This window comes from Apteryx rowi, unplaced genomic scaffold (genome assembly GCF_003343035.1).
Source record: "Apteryx rowi isolate R43461 unplaced genomic scaffold, aptRow1 scaffold_538, whole genome shotgun sequence".
In the NCBI taxonomy this organism is placed as follows: domain Eukaryota; kingdom Metazoa; phylum Chordata; class Aves; order Apterygiformes; family Apterygidae; genus Apteryx; species Apteryx rowi.
In genome coordinates this window covers 550,528-571,944 of record NW_020450803.1, presented here as the reverse complement: position 1 = coordinate 571,944, position 21,417 = coordinate 550,528, and the positions used below count along the sequence as shown (strand labels likewise).

At 35.3% G+C, this 21,417-nt stretch overlaps 1 protein-coding gene across 1 annotated transcript in view; it reads right to left on the bottom strand.

Moving 5' to 3' along the window:
* Positions 1-3,289: 3,289 nt before the first annotated feature.
* GABRA2 (gamma-aminobutyric acid type A receptor alpha2 subunit) overlaps positions 3,290-21,417 on the bottom strand; it is a 66,454-nt gene continuing 48,326 nt past the window's right edge. Inside the window, exons 6-9 of the mRNA XM_026081155.1 lie at positions 20,867-21,010; positions 19,853-20,005; positions 11,075-11,277; positions 3,290-3,598 (exon numbers count right to left, since the gene is read on the bottom strand). Coding sequence (XP_025936940.1) covers positions 3,290-3,598; positions 11,075-11,277; positions 19,853-20,005; positions 20,867-21,010 — 809 coding nt within the window. The remainder of the gene's footprint in view (positions 3,599-11,074; positions 11,278-19,852; positions 20,006-20,866; positions 21,011-21,417) is intronic.

Here is a 21,417-nt window from a genome sequence, read left to right as displayed (position 1 = left end):
GATCTCCCTCTCCACATTTTTAAGTATTTAAAGTCAACAAGTCTTACTCAAGTTAAAAGAAACTTTTAGGTGTTCAACACATACATTTATGAGACCAGCTTTAAAATCCCAGTCACAGATACTATACTGCTAAATGGAAAGAAGGCTTAACCTTGGCATTTCAGAATTCCTTGCACGATGCTTGTGTTCACTCTAAATGGTGATACATTCCAGTTTAGTTATCCTGCTGTCTTAAGAATTTGCCAGATTTATGTGTAGTTATTTCCTTGTTATAAACGTTTCAGTAGTGAAACAATAAAGAAGATGCCTTACTCCCACAGGAGTCTGCTTTAAATACAGACCAGCTGAACTAAATGTAAAGGTGAAACTCTTCTATAACATATGCACTCAAAAATCTTGCTGATGCCCACAAGAACTGCGTGTGGCTATTGAAAATATATTAATTTATACTGAGTGAATTTATATGGTATATCTATTTTTCTATATTGTGTGTTAAATGCATCTTTAGCATGTACTAAACACCAGTTTATTTTGCCTGAATGACTCTAAGCATAACACAAGCCTTGAAAGCCTTGAGAAATTGGTCAGTGAATGAAAAAAATAATTGCACCCAATAAAAGTACTAGCAGCAAGGCTGACTAGCGTGAGACAGCATTAGGCTTCTTGTGCAAACTGAAGATGCACTATTTGCATGCAGCTGTAAATTACACAGATGTTATCTTTCAGACAAAAAAACAACTTGATGGAGAAGAAGACAGACTTGTACTATTAGAAACCTTCTGAGGGGTCCCCATTTTCGCATAAGGATGCAAAATCCTTCCCTGTTAGGCAGTCCAACACTCTCCTAAGCACACTCATGTTTCTAGTGGGGAGAGTTCTGACTATAGTGTCATGCATGGAGTAATACACGACATTGTTTAAACACTGTGAGGTGTTCAGAGTATCTGGGATGTAGCCAAGAGTGAAACGCAAACCTCTGCCTTTCAAACCTCAGTCCAGTGAGGTTCGGAGAGTCCCTAAATCTTGCTGATGTGAACAGAAGGTAAGAACTCCCACTAGGTCACAGGAAGGAGACCTAAGCTACAGAAAACAGTATCAAGCTACTCAGGTCCAAGAATTGATAAGCATGGGCCACCATTAAACTATACAGTCAGAGCCCTTTGCCAAAAACAGATTTAAAGTGAAGGGATCTTTCTACAGTTCTAATATTTACAATTATTTGCACATATGTACATATTTATATATTTATTCATACCTGGACTGTGTGACATTGAAGGGATCATTCATAATTTACAAATAAAACATTTTAAAAATGTATAATTATACCAAGAAAAACCTTTTTTTATTGCTTGCCTTCCAACCTTATGCAATTAATCACACTATTGCACACATCTCCATATTACATGGAAGATCTACATTTATATATAAATATATATGAAAATAATGATATTTTATTTTAATGTTCTGAGTAAAGTGCTCATTTTTTAACTCCTGTTGATGAGAAAGGTTTAATGTGATGGTTTAATCAGAGGGAATTCCGGGGATACACACCTTGCCAAGGTGTCTTTCATTTGTAAGTTATGTAATATCTTTATTTTACTGATGTTAAGTCTGCCTTAACTACTAATTCTATTCATAAAATACATTTGTGACCTTGGCATCTATACTGTCACACAAAGTACAAAACAATCACATTAAAAGCAAAGAAAATACAAGAAAATAAAACAGCAAATAAAAGCAATGTTTCCTTTTGTTTTTTAGCACATTTCCATGTCTTAAGATACTTTTATTTGATTTTAGAAATATTTGTACAATGTTTTTAAACTCTGAACATATCTATTTTATGCACTATACTCAAGTACTGTACAAAACTGCAATAAATGACACTATACGACTACATATGTCTCTACTAGAAGACATCATCATAAAGGTGCATCTTTTTTTAAAGGTCAACTAATAACTGCTAATGTATGAGTGAATCAAAATATTTTTGATTGGCCAAGTATGCTAAAATCTAGATACAGTACACAATTATTATTTATGTCATGATTTACCAGGCCTTTAGGGGCATAAAGAATATTTGCAAAGGCTCAGATGAAAAATAATTTTACTGATCAGTATTAAATGTTCATATAAAATTGCAAATGGCAGTTCCAATTTTATTTTTGTGTATATGAAATACTTGATACCTACTGATGATGCATTAACTTTTATTAAAAAAATAACATTCAAATCTTAGCAAAATCATTTCTAGTATACAAAGTTGTTGTAAAATTATGTCAGCGAAATGTAAAGTTGCAATTTACAAAAGCAGCAATAAATTTTATTCATATGGACAACTTCCTGAACTGAAATTATGAATTCTTGTTTCCCTTGAAAACAATGCTTTCCGGGACAACATAGGTAAGCCTTTTAATGGCAGGTGTTAGGATAACATTAAGCAAGGAAAAAGAGTGTATTATATTACTGATATACTTAACCCTGAAAATTTTCTGAGTGTCTTTATGAACCTGACAATAATCTAATTAAGAAAAAATCAAAAAGCAGAAAATTCCAACTTTGCTGAACCAGACAGCCTGGCTCAGCAACACCAAATAAAGCAAATAGTGAAAAGAATAAAAGAGTTTCACTATTGGAAGTTGACTGTTACTAGAAATTTGATTAACACTTGCTTTTCCCTAAAACCAATTGGAATAGTTTATTAACAACTTTAAACAGGACAGAAGTAAGAAACTAGTGGCTTTTGCCATACAGTAGCCTCTAATACTTCTTGAGCCTAACTAGTATCCAGAATGGTTGTGAACAATAGAACTGTACAACCTCCGTACTCTGTTATGTACATGGGTACTGCTATTGTATGAAACAATTACACCTTTTTTAAAAAATCATTTTTTTTAAATGACAGTTTCTTTCATTAAAGTAGAATTAGTTACTTTATAGAAAAATATTTTAACTTTAAATTAAAAAAATATTGTTCCTAAATAATTATGTAGGATCATATTTTCATCTCATTGTATGGAGAAGATATAATTCTGTATATTTGAATCCTAGTTTAACAGAACTCCCCTGGGTATAACTTTTAAAGAGCTGGCTATATTTGCCATGGGTGCTATCTGTTTACAGATCCCATGAATTAACACCGTGTCCCTCCTTTGGAGATACACAGTAAGACATCTATATACAAGCTGTACATAATGGTTCACAGATTAGCAGTTATTAGTCGTACTGTACATAGCAAACAACCTATCTGATTAGAATGATGCTTTAAGTCCTCAGTGCAATTCAGATTTTAGGTTGATGGGGCAAAGCCAAGTAAGACAGGTTCCCTGTTTAAATATGTAGCCCAGTACACTAAGTTAAAAGTACCAAATAAGACTGGAAACACTATTCTAGACATTCTGTCAATTTTGCTAACACTGTTGAATGTCTTCTTTGCTTCTTGTGGCTTCGCTTCTGGTTTTGCCTTGTTGGGTTCTGCAGTTGTAGCACTCTTGGAGATGGTTGGTAGTACTGAGTCCTTGGTAATATTTGGAGCATAGTTGGCAACAGCAACTGCATAGGCATTGTTTTTCTTAATGACAGATGCTTTTTCTTTTTTCTATTGGAAGACAGCATGAAATTAAATATTTATTGCATGGTATATTTGCCAGATCAGACTTAGTAACACATCATTTCAAATGTAGAAAAAAAAATGTTAGTATGTTAAAATAAATGCCAAGAATTGTATACAGATAAATTCAAATATAAAGACAGACACTTTCAGGCTACCCAAAATGAAGGTAGGGCCAACATAATAATGCTCTAAAAATGTGGACTCTTACACCATCAAAAGTCCTGCGGAAGTTAGGCGAGGAAGGGTCTGTTACTGTGACTGCAAAGATAACTGGAAAAGAGTCAGTCTTACTCTAACTGCTGTGTATCTTGGTCTTCAAAACAGAACTGCAAGATCTTTAAAATGCTCTCTGTTAAGAGGCTAGAAGTTGTGAGTGGATGGATTGGAAAAAAAGACTGCCTGGCATTATCATAAAACAAAAATCAAGCCATCTTTCCCACATAAATCTAGTATTGCTATTATTTGAACATGCCATATGCAACATACCACGAATAAATAAAGGAATCTCTGTAAGTGTCCAGATTTTTAAAGAGATTGTGGAGAAATATGTGTGTCTATAAATAAATAAATATAAAAAATACACACACATATATGCATGTATGTATGCATATATACACCTTGAAACTTATACATGCATAAAGTAATTTATATATGCTAGTAAGGCATAAGATCCCACCTAAGTAGGGGAAAGCAGAAGACTAAACTATTATTTTCCTGCCCTTTCTAACTACTGTCTCCATTACGCATCCACAAACAAAGATACTAATCTGGAGTCAGAGAGGGCAGATGGGCAGGCAGATTGGCTGGCTAGCTGCCAAAACACAGCTATTTGTATAAGATGTGGACTAACAGAACAGTATTGTTTAACCAGTGTGGACTGCTCTTTTTTACGCTCTGTCTAGGATGAGCCAAAACAACACAGCTAAAAAGTTTAATTGCCATTCCTACTTTGCTCCCTCCCATCCTGGCTTATTTCTTCATTTCCTGAAGTGGGGCACTTGATTTTGAAAACACTACCATCTTTTCCGCTTGACTTTTTTCATGCATGTTAGTCTAGTGAATCATTATTTAGTTTTCAAACAGTGAAGGGAAATGTTTAAATAAAAACAGAAAGTTTTTTCTTTGGCATTTAAAACAATAATAATAAAAAACAAGTAAATTTTGTAAAAACTCATACAATTTTTTGGTTTAATGTTCCTTTGACTAGACACCAAGTAAACAAAACCACTGATTCTGATAAACTTTTGTTTTAAGCTGTCAATCTGAAATATGAGTATGAGGGCAAATGTAGATAGATAGATAGATATGCAGACACACATGCACATCTGGTCATTTTCCAGATATGGGTCTGATAGTTTTAAACCCACCACTCTCAGAAGTATTGACAGAGATTCAGAAAGATCTGAAAAATACACGTAGTTGGCCTAAACAAGAACAACAAGGAAGTGTAAGACCCAACATCTACGACTGCTTCAGCCTGATGGGGTTCAAACCAGGTCTCTCAAGACTGCACTCTAACCTCAAAGGTAGAAACTGTTCCTGGGTGGAACAAAAGGAGATATTGGAGGAGAAGGGGAAGGTGAAGGACTTCTCACCCTCTTATTGAAATTGGTGCACAACCCAAAAAACACAGGATTATATATTTCATACATAAAATGTCTTTTTTCCATAAATTGTATATGTAAAACACCTATAGATTTTGTACATAAACTCTTACATATTTAATTTTAAGACGTAAGACATTTCTAAGACATTTAATTTCTGTGGTTGGAAAGAAATCGCAATCAAGAGAGAGGATGACTCCAGCCTGGTAGTTGCAGCAGTGAGCTGGGAATTAGCCCCAGAATCACTGTTTATTTTTCCAGAAATTATTTTTCAATAAAAATGCATAACAGTGGTGAAAATAGGGATTAGAACCTAAACATGACAGGGGTGAGATGGGCTGACAGGAATCGCATGAAGTTCAACAAAGGGAAATGCAAAGTCCTGCATCTGGGGAAGAATAACTCCGTGCCACCAGTACAGACTAGGGCATAACAGGCTGGAAAGCAGCTTTGCAGAGAAGGTCCTGGTGGACAAGTTAACCATAAGCCAGCAATGCTCCTTTGCAGCAAAGCAGGCCAACAGTATCCTGGGCTGCATTAGGAAGAGCATTGCCACTGAGTTGAGGGAGGTGATCCTTCCCCTCTACTCAGCCCTGCTGAGGACATATCTGGAGTACTGGGTCCGGTTCTGGGCTCCCCAGTACAAGAGAGACATGGACATACAGGAGCAAGTCAGCGAAGGGTCAGGAAGATGATTAAGGGACTGGAGCATCTGACATATGAGGGGAGGCTGAGAGAGCTGGGATTGTTTAGCCTGTAGAAGAGAAGTTTAAGAGGGATCTTATCAATGTGTATAAATACCTGATGGGGGGCAGTAAAGAGGATGGAACAAGACTCTCCTCACTGGTATCCACTGAAAGGACAAGAGGCAATGGGCACAAATTGAAATACAGAATATTCCCCTTAAACATGAGAAAAAAACTTTTTTACTGTGAGGTTGTCCAGACATTGGAATAGTTTGCCCAGACAGGTTGTAGAGTCTCCATTCTTGGAAATATTCAAAACCTGACTGGACACAGCCCTGAGCAACCTGCTCTAGCTGACCTGGCTTGGAAGATGGGTGATTGAATTAGACTATCTCCAGAGGTCCCTTCCAACCTCAATGATTCTGTGATTCTATAGGATCATGTATGTTTTCAAACAGCTAGAGGTTCAGCCGTTTGCAGTCCAACGGAGGGGGTATGTGTATAGACAGATACAGGTATGTGCACAGCTCTGTGCATGTTTTTAGACAGATACATCGATACACACACTAGCTCTGCAATGAGACTAATGTTATAAATTGATCAGTGTTCTGCAGCAATCCTAAACGAAGGAACTACTATTAACCTGTGTGAAAGACTGGAAGGAGTTTCCTGGAAGGAAGGCAGCCCATATATACTTTGGAAACAGGCAAGTAAATGTTCGATGCAATGCATCTCTTTCACAAGATACAAGATGAAACAGATGAAGAAATGGTTAACTTCTGGCTCACATAAGAAACTGTTGTATTGTTTTGGTTTGGTTTTTGATCTAATAGAAGCGGCCCAAGTGAGGGAATTCCTGTGACACTTTCCATGCAGGTGCATTACTATTTTTTACTTCCACTGGGAGACATCTACCCATTTTCCGACACTTGTTCTAACTAGTTGCAATTTGCTATTTATCAGAGCCATCTACAAATCTTGCCAAAATCCTTGTGGTCAAGGGTCCTGCCTCAGATGGCTTCTTCAGGGGTGGTGTCACACAAAAAGAAAATCTGGGAACAGAGAGGAAGGGGTGGATATTCAGCACTGTTCATTAACAAGTGGAGTGTGAAAGAAGGCCGATCAGAAATGTAGCTAATCCCTGCACCTGCTTTTCTGTGAGACAATTGCTGTGCTAACAGAATTAGATGGAATTTCCATAAAACACAAACACAGATGACTGTCACTGAGCAAACATATTTCACTTTATTTGGCAAAGAATAAGCCTGATATCAGATGCACGGATGCATTTGGCAAAAATAAGAAAAAAATTATCAAATCAAATCTGGAGAGGAACATCCTGGTTAATTTGTAATTCCTTCCTTTCAGACATCTGAGTTTTAGAAAGTATCTATAATCTCATTAATGAGACCTGTATAATAAAGATGAACTAAACATAGTAAGAGAAACTATCAATATGTTAAAAGTTTAGCTTTTAGTTATTAGTCAATTTGAAGAAAACAGAGAAATAGACATTTCAATGGTATACAAATCCTAAAAAGGAAAAAATAATTTTGTTCCCAAAACAGTTTTTAAGTACTTGAATAATGTCTTATTTTAGTTAACCATGTGTATTTTATAGGCTTTCAGAGGATCTGCTAATAATTTCAACAGACATTAAGTAATCAGCATGGATGGTTCAAGAACAGTAGAGAAGTAGTAATACTAAAAGAAAAGGGCAATGTGATATCTCTCCGAGGACAGAACTAGATGCCCTAACAAGATGCACTTGTTTCCAAGTGCAGATTTCCAAGGAATAAAAAGCAGACTATATCATCTACTTCATTATCAAAAAAAAAGGAATTTCAGAAGAAATACAATCCAAATCGGATATGTTGTTCATACTGGGACACTTGAATTTTGCTTGTATAGTCACTTCCCTAGGGAAAGAATACTATCTAGCTGTTAAACTGCTGCCACTTCTAAGATCATGCAACAACATAGTTACATTAATTTAAAGGAACAGCCAAAGGATGATCAGAGAGCTCATAAGGGCTTTCTACATTATTACAATGCAGTAGCAATGTGCTGGTCAGAAAAACTTCCTGACATGCTGACAATCTTGTAGTAAGTGATTCAGGATCTATTTCTAGAGTGAGTGGATGGATCTTGAAGCTGTGGATAGTTTGTGCCCTTCCGGAAGCCACAGAGAATTATAAATAATGTACTCATTTTCTCTCATTTTCCTTTACCATTATCTGAACATGTTGCCTTTTTATGTATTGTGCTTTATGCATTCAAAGTGCTGAGAAACCACTGGTTAAATAAACTTTGCTTCACATCTACCACTATCATTCAGGAAGCAGATAATATTGTATCTTATTTGGGGGGCAAACACACAAATTGGAGTTTTCTTTGTCAGCAGAATTCTTTTTCCATTAGTAGAATGAGGGAATGGGATAGGATAAAATTACATAATATAGTAAGTCAGTCAAGACAGGAAGTTAGCTTTAGCATTCATTTTGTGTTATTAAAATGATGAGTTATAAAGCTTGACACAAATCTAGGAGTATCACCAGTTCATTTTGTTCATCAAGAAAGTAAGAAATTCTGTCAGGAATTTCAAATCTTCTGGATGTCATTATTAATAGTTTCTAAATGGAGTATGTGCATTCAGTTGTTTTTTTGATCCCTGGTTATCAGAAAAATTAATATACATTCTATCTTTCTGTACTCTCTTTCCTATTTCCAAATCAAGTGGATTAAATAACAATAAAGTGGTCAACTAATATGACCTAGATTAAATTTTCTGAATAACCAGATAAACAGAAGTGAGTTACATCTGCTGAGGTCAAGAAACAAGTCAGACAGTTCCCAATACAAAAAACAAGTACTTGATAAAAAAAAGTCTGGATTACTGAGACCAAATGAGATAAGCTATCATCAGGGAAGGTATGTTTTTGCTCAAGACAGAAAATATATGGGCTAAATCTTGAAATTTTCAACAAGACAAAACTTCCTGTTGCCTTCAACAGGAGTTTTGCCCACTAACACCTAAAGATTTTTCAGGTTTAATGCTGTATAAATTCAGAGTCCAAACAAACAAAAAATGGGCATACGGATACTCCTTAAATAAAACTCACTATCCGTTACTGCAGTTATTGCTGTAGGTTCAGGATCTCGCAGGAAAGTATTTTTATAGGATGACAATTCTGAGTTTTAACTTCACGTCCTTGATGTAGCAATTAACCTCTCATTTCACTTTTCACAGATATACTTTGTTGATAATAATAATAATAATAATAATAATAATAATAATAAAACGTTCGGTCCATTCAGCATCTTTTTGAGGCATCACAACAAAGTTTTCTCAAAGTCAGCCCAAATCTCTCAGTTGGCCTTAAACTGTTGAAGGTTAAAGGATCAATTAAAGGTACAGTTCAGTAAGACAGAAGTATAAGGACACAAGACTACTTTTTTAATAGTGACTACACAAAGCAGGCTGCTGTAAGAGCAACAGCATAATTTATTCTTGTTTAATAGGCTACCAGTAGTGGGGTTATCCATAGTTTGATTTTGTGAATGCTCCTTCAATACCAGTTCTTGAAAGTTGTCCCGTGTTACAAAAGCAAAATTTCAGACTAATCTTCAACCAATACAAAAAGATCACACAGATCACAATTAACCTTGCAGGTGAAATGTAGTTTGAGACCCCTGTCTTGCCACATACATATCCTAGAATAACACTCTTCACTACTACGTTTTATTATTATCTCATTATCTATAAAATGAGAATACACTGGTGCTTAATAACATACTGATGCTTTATGGGAGTACACGTGAAACATGAAAAACACCTAATTGCTTAGTTTTAAAGCATCTCTAAAAGCAAGGATATTAGTCACATTTAACATGGATTATAGTAACTTCCTTGCTGTTTCTGGAAAATAAGGTTACACTCTCTTAACTCTTTTCCTGCCAAAATAGAGGATTCAGAAAATGCTGGAACACAAAACCGAGCAGAAAAGTTCATGGTATAATGCAGGCAAATTACCTCAGGCTCAACTGCAAAAACCTTAACACAGGCTTATTGAGAAATGGTTATATCTGAGGGAAAGGTGTGTAAAGCATATCATGGTCAGAGCTTACAATAAATATATAAAATTAAATAAATAAAAGCAATGAATATAGAGCTGAGATTTTTATGATTTTATTTATTCTTGCAAGAATGCATTTATGATTTGTCCTTGAGAGAAACTCAGAGGCAGAGCAGTGACAAGGGCCAGTCACTTAAAGAAATTCATTTTATATTTGTATCTCGCACAGCTAGATGTTTAGGACCTTGCGACACAGCATGGTCACAAGCTACAATATAATAATCTTGCCACCCTGCCAGGCTTTCTTGCTAACTACTAGGAACATCTTTCACCTTTCTGAGAAACTTTATCAAAAAGCTATCATCACAAGACTAAGCTCCTTATTAAATGATAATGCGATGGAAAAGAATAAATTAACTACAGTTAAAAAATGAAAGAGCCTCTTTCTGAAAAATAATTTCATTCAAGAGTTTGTATGAGTTCAAAGTTTTCACAGCTTTCCGGCAGCTAGCTCATGAACCCATATGCAAGTTCCACAACATTTTGTGAAATTCCAGAAAACAGAGTTTACAAATTATTACATAGCTTGCTCTCACAGATTAGATAATATAGATTAAAAAAAAGAAAACAAACACCTGATAAGGTTGAAATCTAAATGATGCAAATATATATATATATATTTTATATATATATATATATATATATATATATAAATCCCACATAAAGCTTTTTTCATATAACCAATACTCCAGCTCTCACTTCAAACAAAAGGGTTAGTGAATAGTCTGACCTTAGGGTTTGGGCAGTTATCTCTGGTGGGGGACTTTTCAAAAGATATAAATGATTTATGTTTCAATGTGGTTCAAGCTTCAAGGTAATACTAACAACAATCTGATGAAGAAAGGTATTTCCTTCCAAAATTTCTAAATGGTATTCTCAGTCCTCCTCTAATCACACTTTTTCTTCCTTACCAACCAGTGTCTTTTCTTTTGATTTAATGCAACACATATTTTTCAGTAAAAGCCAACTTTATCAAAACAATCATCTCGTACAGCTGTTTTGTTATAATAAAGGGGCTATTTCCTTAGGACTTACCTTATCATTCACTACACTTTTTCCATCCCAGGCCCATCCTCGTTTTGTGAAGTAATTTACAGTTGCAAATTCAATTAATGCAGAGAATACAAATGCATAACAAACAGCAATAAACCAATCCATAGCTGTTGCATATGCTACTTTGGGGAGTGAATTTCGAGCACTGATACTCAGTGTTGTCATTGTCAACACTGTAGTTACTCCTGTAAGGGGAAGAAGAAAACAAAATATCAATAATTTTACTTGGATATTGAATGTTCTCGAAATACAAAACAAAAATTTTTCTGGTATGTTCATAAAACACAATAGAAAAGCTTATCTAGCTTGGTGGCAAACTGCTAGCACCATATTAAGGACTGCAGCTAGAGTTTCCTTTGGAATATTTTAATTCTATTTTACTGTTTAAACCTCCCTTTTTTAACCAGCTGAARATTTTATTTACAGGAGATAGATAAATATTCTTTTTTTGGCTATCAGAACAAGGAAGGGACAAAATTATTAACAATTCCTTAACGGAATCACAATATTTTGCAGCACTACAGTAATAATGAGTAATATGCTAATATCTCTTATAATGTCTTTTTTTTGCAGTATCCTGACCACATAGGCATTTCGCTTAAGAAAACTTGGATACAATTGCCTAGCATACATCTTTTGTGGCTGGCTTCACTGCAGTGGCTACAGGTCTGGCCCCATCTTCACTGAGAGTATCACACAAGTTGTCCTCTTTTATTAGAATAATGATGGTTTTCACCAGTATCTTTTCCACTAACAACCCAGTGAAATACTTAATGATATAACCAGGTTAACTTTTCATTCAGGTAACATGGATTTTTTTCTAGAAGAGCATATTGATTTGAAATGGCCAGATTATTATGACTACATATGATGTGCCAGAAAATAAGATTTGATGATCTAGGAAGACTGTTCTTGTACTGTGGCAGGTATTTAAAACACTTTATAATACTTTTGTGCTTAATGAAGACTCAGTAGGAGGCCATATATTATTCCCCCAAAATAAAAAAAAACATACATGGGATGAAAGGAAAAGAATATTTTTCTGCATCATTTTTAGGAAGCAGAACCCCACAGCCATAAACGCAATCATCATACCTTAGGTAAATCAGTCTTTTCCACCTCAGGCTAAATCACACTTAGACAAAATAAACCATTTCCATTGTGACACTCTATTAAAAATCTCTCCAGAATGAAAAGCAATGCAAAGTGATATACTTAGCACAGATCAACAAACCCACACTCCATTATAACAGCAAAGGAGCTTTTATAGCAGAAATATTACTAACAGCACGTCCCAGCCTCAACAACTACAAATTCATAAAATTGTTTTAACAGTTCCCGAGTTCTCGAGAGAAAGCAGTCACTATCTCTGAGCCAGATCATCTACTCTTAGTAATTTGTGACCTAGCTTCTGCAGGATAGATCTAGCTCATTTTGTTTTCTTTTTTTCTTCTACAAGAGAAGCATTTTTAACCACTGTCTGAAAGGGAAGAAAAGTAGCAGTTAGGACTACTCAGTCCCCTTCTGGCTTTGCAATTTCCATCCTTTCTCAGTCCGTAAAGAATCTCCATCTCTGAGGGTGCTAGAAAGGATGACAGAGCAAAGCTAAGTAGACTCAGTCTCAGCACTACTCTTCCTTGAAATGCTTCCAAAGGCCTGTGCAGCAAGGAAAACAAGGCACAGAAACATCCTGCTGATTGCATATAGCATCCAGCCACCTAAGCAAACATAATTCACTCATTACTATTTTTTCAGCCTCCATGTATCAAAGAAGTTGCATTCAGTCTGGAATCAGCTGTGGCACAGTTATGATCTACTAGCCCATACAATGAAAAGGAAGCAGCTATCATACTATATCGTATGAAAACGCATAGACTATGTATTTTGTAAAGAACTTATTCAGTCCTGACACACAACATATAGCTTAATTATTTTCAGCATCTCCAGGAAAAAGGCACACCTATCTTACATTTAAAATTATCACACGCAAATTTTAACACAGGTCCTGAGCTGCAGATAAATCATTTTAATTATTCAAATGATCAGTAAAGTGATTGTTTCTCAAAGATAAGGTGACCTTATTCCTATGCAAATATACACAGTTGCTAAGATACTGTTCTGTTTAAGTCCTGCCTTTTAGAATAAACTAATCTTCTTGAAGCCCCAATGGCTTAGTCAGAAACCTAACTTAAGATTAACTGCTGACCTTTTCTAGTTTCTATTAAAACATCATGAATTTATATTTTATATCTTCCCATCAGTTGACACAGTCATCAATTTCTCTAAAAAGTTCAGCAAGCCACTTTGTGTCCCAAATGCTAATCAAACAGCAGATTGCCAGACAGTTGCCAATTTATTCCTTCATTCTGCATATTCAGTGATGGTCAGCAATAGCATTCACTTAACTTGAACTGAATGAAAGAAAACTGGACAGGAGACTCAGGCTATGATACTTGTCAGTTTAGGAATCTTTAGTATTTTTATATTTGCTATTCTTAAGTCAAAAGACATGTGATCTTACATTTAACAGTTTTTTAAAAAATCAATATGAGCAAATCTTCTGTGGTAAAAAGTACTGAATGGAAATTACCTGCCTCCTTATAACTGTTGAACCTGAGAAGACTGAAAAATTATTAATGTAGAGGAATAAGTTCAACTTGTAAAACAAAACCCGTTTATTTCACAAAGATTAACTTAAAACTCTACAAAACCCGTAAATTGACCAGATCAAAAATTTGTTTAGGGCCTGATTTCCAATGGCATTATATAACTCTTAACAGTAGTGAACTCAAATTTCTATAAAAAAAGGTGAGTAGATTGTTGCCCTGCAAACTGAGGTATCAAAATATTAGAAGAAAACAGTCTTCTGCCCTAAATCATATATTAATCTGAAGAGTCTAAATGATTTAACAGGCTATGTAAAGACTGCATGATGTCTCCTTATCATTTCTTTAAGAAAGGCTACAGTTTATACACAGGTGAAGAATTACTACAAGTATAGCTCAACATCGAGCAAATGTGGCATTGTACAGATGCTAGAAGAACAAATATCATCTTGTAAGAGGCTACAAGCAGTCATCAGTTTGACTTTAATTTGAACACAGTGAATCACTGCATTTGGCACGGAGGAGGAAAAAAAGGATGTTAGGGAAGAGAAATGTGACCTTGCAGCCTCTACTTGCCAGTGTATTACATACATTCCTCATGACAAGTTGCAATTCCAGCCACACCATTCCTCTCTGCTCTCCTATACTGATCAAGCTGGGCCCCTCTCTGATAAATGTCTGAACTCCCTTTTCTTTTCTGCATACAAGACGGGGATTGGATGTGTTCCAAAAATCCCTTCCAATTTAATATTACAATGCTATACCCCCCATTTTGTTTGTTTTGGATTTGACAGAGGAGTGCAACTGCTACCATAAATATTACCAATGAATAAAAAAAAGTCACTTTCTTTTGACATTTCCCTTCTGTGAAAAAAACAAACATTTTCTATTTGCTAGTAAATATGCTCCAGTATTACTACAACTGCTGTTCTCAGCAACACATGCATCTAAAAGCTAAATATCTCCTACCACTACATGTTTATCCATTTCAGGCTACAACTGGAGTTATTTGATTGCCTAGGATTTATTTTTATGGTGCTGATTTTGAAACTGCATCTGTTCACTGGAGAGAAGTTATCCCTCTCCAGGGCTGTTAATTCAACACCTTTCACTGGCATTAAACTTACAAATGTAAAAAATACAGCTCTATCATATTCTGGATTCCAGAACAGATGGATGCCATTCAAGATGTGCTTAAAAGAGACAGCCGTCTTTGGGCAAATAATGTCTGTTGCTTAACAGTATGGGGCACTCAAAAACTAAGGACTAAAAACTAAAAATATGTAATTAAATATATACAACAGAAATTGGAAGAGCTAGCACATAAGTATTAAAGTTGAAATCTGTCATGGCAGCTAGGTTTATGCCCTTGTTTGTATGCCAAAGTTAGGCTATTCCTTAATAGGGACAAGTTCTTCTGGATTCTAATTTTACTTCTTGTGTGTCAAATATTTTTTCTAATTTGAACAGATTTTGGCCAACTAAATCACATCCTAACCTTCTTGTCTTAGAATGTGGACATCTCCTTTGAAAATGACAGCAATAGGCCCAAATAACGAACTACTAAAGGTCAATTTTGTAACAAAAGATGTACTTGAGCTTTGCAAATAGTTTGTAAAAAGTCCTTAAAGTATGTTCCAATTCTTACAGTGTTACTGTTTCTGTCCTGTTACTCCTCCCACAATTTTATCTTTTTACCACAACACTTTGAAAAGATACACACAATGGTTGAATAACGTATCACTAAAGAATTGATAAATGCCATTTTTTAATTAAGAAGATAGATACTTCCATTGTTCTATTATTCCAATCTTCTTTTTTTTTCTTAAAAGTAATTGCAAATTTTGGTAGGTAATTAGATCACTCAACCCAGTTCAAAAACTAGATTAATAAATGCAAATAACATAGCAGAAAGAAAAGACTGTTGTCCCTTTTACAGAAACACAGACTACTACTTAATCTTAGCATCCCAAGAGTAAATGGATGGAGGTCTAAACATAAACACAAACTCTGGGGATAGTGTAATTTTAAATATTAGGGCATAACATTTGGCTATATGTCATACTGTTTTTTTTCTATTTACCCAGTAAATATGTATTACTTCAGAATACAATAAAAAAGCAGCATATGTCGATTCTGCTTAGACACAGGCAGATAAATCTAAATGACATAGAAAGGTTTTAGAAAATAACTGAAGTTCACTGTCTTCCCTCCCGCTAATGGGATAACACAAAAGGCCAGAAGCCTTTTGAAATGGCATGGAAGGCCAGGGACCATAACACTATTTATTTCCAGAAAATTTGCACTCAGTCAGTCAGTTAAACCACATATGTGTACGTTATACGTTAGTGAAGCTGGTGCCCATGTTGTTCCACTGTATCAATACTGAGCAATGGAACAGTTCCCCAACAATCCGACCAAGCTAATCCCCAAAGCTGAATGGCAAGTGATATTTACCCTGGATCCAGTACCACACTCATGTGATTATGCTCTTTTGGAACATGAGCTAGTATCTTGGCACACCACTGAGCTGGGAAGATATATTAGTTTGTTTGCAACCAGCTCAGAGTCTCTAACCAACTGCTGTAGTCTGCCAGGTATGCGTGCCTGCAGTACACCACTAGTTAAACAGTATTATGTCAGCAGTCAACAGAAATTCCCCATTCAGAAAATATGGACTGAAAGTTGTAAATGGTGGGATGTTTCCAAGACACAGAAAAAAACCTGCAACCTGTGAAAGGAGAGGTAATAAAGATGGTTGGGATTTTTTCAACAAAACCGCAAAAAAACACTTCATATAAACAGAACTGTTCATAAGGAAGGGTCTACCTCGTTCAATTTCCCATGTAAACATAACTGTAGATGAAATTTGGGCTTGTCTTAGGATGCCATTTCTACATTTGCACAACAAAAGAAGTATATCTATTTCAGGTCTAAATGTTTTTTTGTTTCAAACTGCACATTAATTAATATAGCTTCAGAAAAGATGAAGAAAACACGAGGAAAGGAAAACAGCACAAAAGTAAAATGATCACAGACAATAGAATTCTGACAAAAGAACAAGGCAATATGAACTTAAAATTCTTTATCTTGACAATGTACTAAAAATGTAATAGGCACTATTATTTTTGTTCTTGCCTACTTCAGGGATCAAGGAATACACATCTAACTACATGCATGTTAAGATTCTCATTTCTACCCTGTGTGCATTAAAACACACAGATTACTATAGCACTGTGAATTACTAAGAAAACTAATTTCTAATTTTTGTCACCTGCTTCTAATACTGCTATTCAAATATATATGATTCCAAATGTTATGATCCGTTAAAAATAAAGTGAGAATTTAATAAGCTATACAAAATTAGTTTCGCTAATATTGTTGACATTAAATGCATAACAATAAACACATTACTAAATGAAATAGATTGTAATCCTGCACTAAACAAAGGCATTATGAACCAGGCTTACTCCCTTTCATTAAGAATGCAGTCAAATACTTTTCAAATTTATCTGTTAGGGAAAACTTATTCAAGACGTATTTAATTAACATTGGTAAAACTTTCTTCTTCCAATAATTCAAAGCAAAGTGGAAGCAATATAACATTAGACCATAATTCATTTGGGATAGCTTAGGTCAACAATATTAAATAGATGCCATAAATGAAAGGGATTAAAGAGCTCAACTATAAAAGAAGCTTCATTACACCAAGTCCTTAATGTTAACCTACAACTTGAAAGTACATTTTGTGAGGACAGAAAAGAGAAAGAAAAGTAGTTTCTCTCAAACATGAAATACTAAATGGTAAGTGGTGCTTTGAATAACTTGAAGTTATGTTTCTTTGAAAGGAATAGTACTTGAGCAGTTAGTCCTTTCCAGAACTCAGTAGCTTTCAAGAAGATACTTGAAATAAGTTTCTCACAGATTCTGAAAAACACTTCATCAAAACCATTACTTTCTAATTTTTAAAATTGCTATCTTTATTATACAATACAAACAAAACGGATATCTAGCAAGTGACTACTGGCATCCACATAAAACCCGAAAATTAAGTAGCTGTAGTATGGGCTTCCTGTGCCACTGGGCAGAGCCTACCTGAAAGCATCACCCAAAAAAATGAGACCTTGACTACATCTGCTTAGTTCTAACTGGCAAGATTAATTCAGCATGAGTTGTGAAAAATAAAAATCAATAGATGAACTTTGTTACGAAATTGTCACTAACTTCACATTTTTGTAAAACAGCCAGGAAACCAGACAGTAACAAGAACCTCAGTGACATCTCTTAATTGCCTGTGGTAAAGAGAAAGTCAAGAAGATTGGCCTGGGGCTACATGATTAGAGGGGCCATTGGTGGCTTATGCTGTTGATCTTATCTAGGGTGTAGTAAATAGTTAAGAAAATATCTTCTCAGGAGACATTCGATCCTGCGCAGAAGGCTAAGCCCTGAGGTGCAATCATTGCGTGCAGGGACCACGCTGCCAGGCAGAACCCAGACATATCAACCAGCCAAAGCCACCGTCCTGTTCCCCTGGGTTCACGGTGCTGGCATAAGCTGGCCTGGAGGGGATGGGGCCTTGATTGGTGTGAGTGTGAGGGGTATGTGTGTGTGTGCGCATGTGTCCGTGTGCTACAATGGAAATATTAGAACAGAAATTTCTATCCACCTGCTATATCCATTCTGCTTAGTAAATAAACTTTCAATTATGTCACTGGACCATGTGGTTCTGTTCTTGCAGCCCCCCCAGCCAGTTCACCCAAGACATCCTGAAACAGGCAAGATGATCACATATCACAACTATTCATTATCCATATTACACTAAAGCCTGGGATGAGTAAAGCAACAGGCTGCTATGCAGACATTAATTCTTTCCCAACAACATAAATTAAATAAAAAATAAACCATGAAAAATAGGTATGCAGGAAGGGACATAACATTCCAGGAGAATGATCTGTGCCTTGCTGATGATGATACCAGAACAGAAGGTGCATTTTAGGAAGAGAAGATGAGAGACTATATTTTTGGAAAAAACAGGCATAGTGTTCTAAATGTATAGGTAGGGATATGGAAAAGGGTAAACACAGAGGTACAGAAGGATTTGACAGGGTACTTGCAAGGCTAGCAAACAGGAAGGGGCAGGAAAGACGCATAAAAAAAATATATCGTGATAAGTAGGAATGGCAAAATTCACAGAGGACTTTGAAGAAAGAAAAAAACCTATATCTGCCTGTTAACTGCCTAAGAAAACATGGTAGAATTCTGGTACCACTAAAACCACTGACCCATTCCAACTGACTTCAATAAGGCTCATATCTGAATCTGCAGTTTTCATGACACTTTGTGTGGCATTTTCTCTAACAGGAAAGACTGTGAGTGCTTTGTTGTGCATCATACTTAATAGGAATTTGAGTTTGCCTTGTTATTTGAAGAGTGCATGATGTTTACTGAGAACTAATAATATGATTTTATGTAGCGTTTTTGGTGATTGATTCCATACAGACATTATTTTCTTTTCATAGTGCTAGTCCCTCTTTCTTTAAAAGTGAACAAACTAAAAGAACTGTAAGTTACACAACAAAGACATTTGTTGCTTTGCTTTAATGAAGAAGAGAACAAGACTTTAATGTAAGGAAACCATCATTATTCTGCACTGTTGAAGCTGTTCACTGCCTTACAGTGCACTCCAATATGAATTAGTGAGAAAGACTGGCCCAGACCCTCAGAACAGGGTCTCTATTCATGAAACACAGCTTGCAAAGTTTAAAACAATTGAATAATTTAGGTCTTTAATTTGTATCTAGAAATGCACCTAACTATTAAGTACCAAAATATTTTTATCAGTCAATGCGACATTTCAGAAAAGAATCTAAATTCATTTTTTAAATAGAAACATTATCATATTCTTTCATCCTATGAAAACTTTTTTCTCTTAAGAGAATCAAGGATATATGGACAGTTCTCCTATGTGCTAATTTTCAAAAACTTTGGGATCCTTTGGAGATCTGTAAGCTGCACATGAAAACTGTCTGGACTAGAAATAGTATCACATTCTACAAACAAACAAACAAACTTCAATCAAAAAGGCCTTTGCCAAGCAGGCTTCAGAAAAGCTTCAGGTGTTGCAAACAAAGCAAATGTTACTCAGAATACTCACCAAAGACTGTCCTCGCAGGTACAGACTCTCTGTTCAGCCAAAATGACACTTGAGAGAGAATGACAGTCATGATGCAGGGAAGATAAGTCTGAATGACAAAATAACCAATTTTTCTCTTCAAGTGAAAATGAGCTGTCATTACTGTATATTCACCTAATGTGCAACAAACAAAAGACAATGAAAAAAGGTTACCATCCTAACAAATTCCATTTCTTCGGCAAAAGAAAGTTTGGTATGTTTATGTGAACAAAATGTGCTGTGGTTAAATTGCACAAAACATATTTTGTAGTAGAAAGCATCCTACAGAATACAAGCTAGCTTTTAACACTGAACACAACTACATCTTATTCCCACTGAACTCCAGGAAAGATCAATATTCAATCTGCACAGTATCTTGTAGGAATGATTTCTTATTATCAGGAAGTACTGTAAGCCATGACAAGAATTYCAGTCTTGCAGGCTTCTGCATATATCACCCCTCTATGTTCACATAAAGGCATGTTAAGGCCTTATTGTACAGTCAGAAGGCAAGCATGGGGGTCCACCACATTCCTGCACATATAGGAAGTCTTTGTCTATTAAACAGTCTATTAAACCAGGTAGAATAATCCAGTGTTTAATAGTAAAGGAAGAAGAAAGGAAAAAAATACTGAAACCAGCACACTTTACTATTAGGTAGACAAAAAGTGCTGTTTACCATGCTAAATTAAAAGAATTATCCAAGGCTTGGATTACAAAACAAAATATTTTATTTGGATTCAAGATTAGGCTCCAGACAGCATATTAAAACAGTGACTGGGGAGCAGTTCACCTCTACTGTCATTTGCTACTTATTAATTTGAAAGAATCAGTAAAGTGCCCATATGTGTTACTTGTAGGCATACATTAATAAACTATGCCTAATATCTCACATGTTGTAATAATTTCTTTCAGTAGCCTTCCAACACCAACAGAAATTCCTAGTGTTTATTATAGCCAAGTGATTGCCCTTTTCTTTAAACATTTTTTACCAACCTGTACTTGATTTAACTGTCTCTTTTCCAATTGTTTGGCCTAAAAGATCATACTGATTTAATCTTGAACCATCTGGTGCCACCTGCACTGAATCTGAAGCATTGTAAGTCCAAATGTATGTCACTTCTGAAGTTGTGTATGCATCTGTGGGAAATAAGATAAAATATTCTGTCAGCAATTTAGACTAAACAGCTTCCATTATTTGCAACATCAAAACTTATATAATTAGGAGAGCTAATTAATTATCTTCCCAGAAAACCCTAAAATGATACAGTAAAAAAATGCTTTGGCCATTTAAAATAACTTTATTGTAGGCTGAATGACTATTGCAGCATGGGAACAAGGCATTGATTTGTGATCTTATTAACCACAATTTATTGCTACTAAATTAAATGTAACAGCTCCTCTACACTGTTAAAAGAGTTATCAAAGAGTACATATTATATGTATCCTAAAACCCATGTTAAGCCAGATGAAAAGGACAATGAAAAGGACAATTTGTAAGATGTAGGTCACATTAAATTTTTGGAAATTCATTCATATTTTGTTCT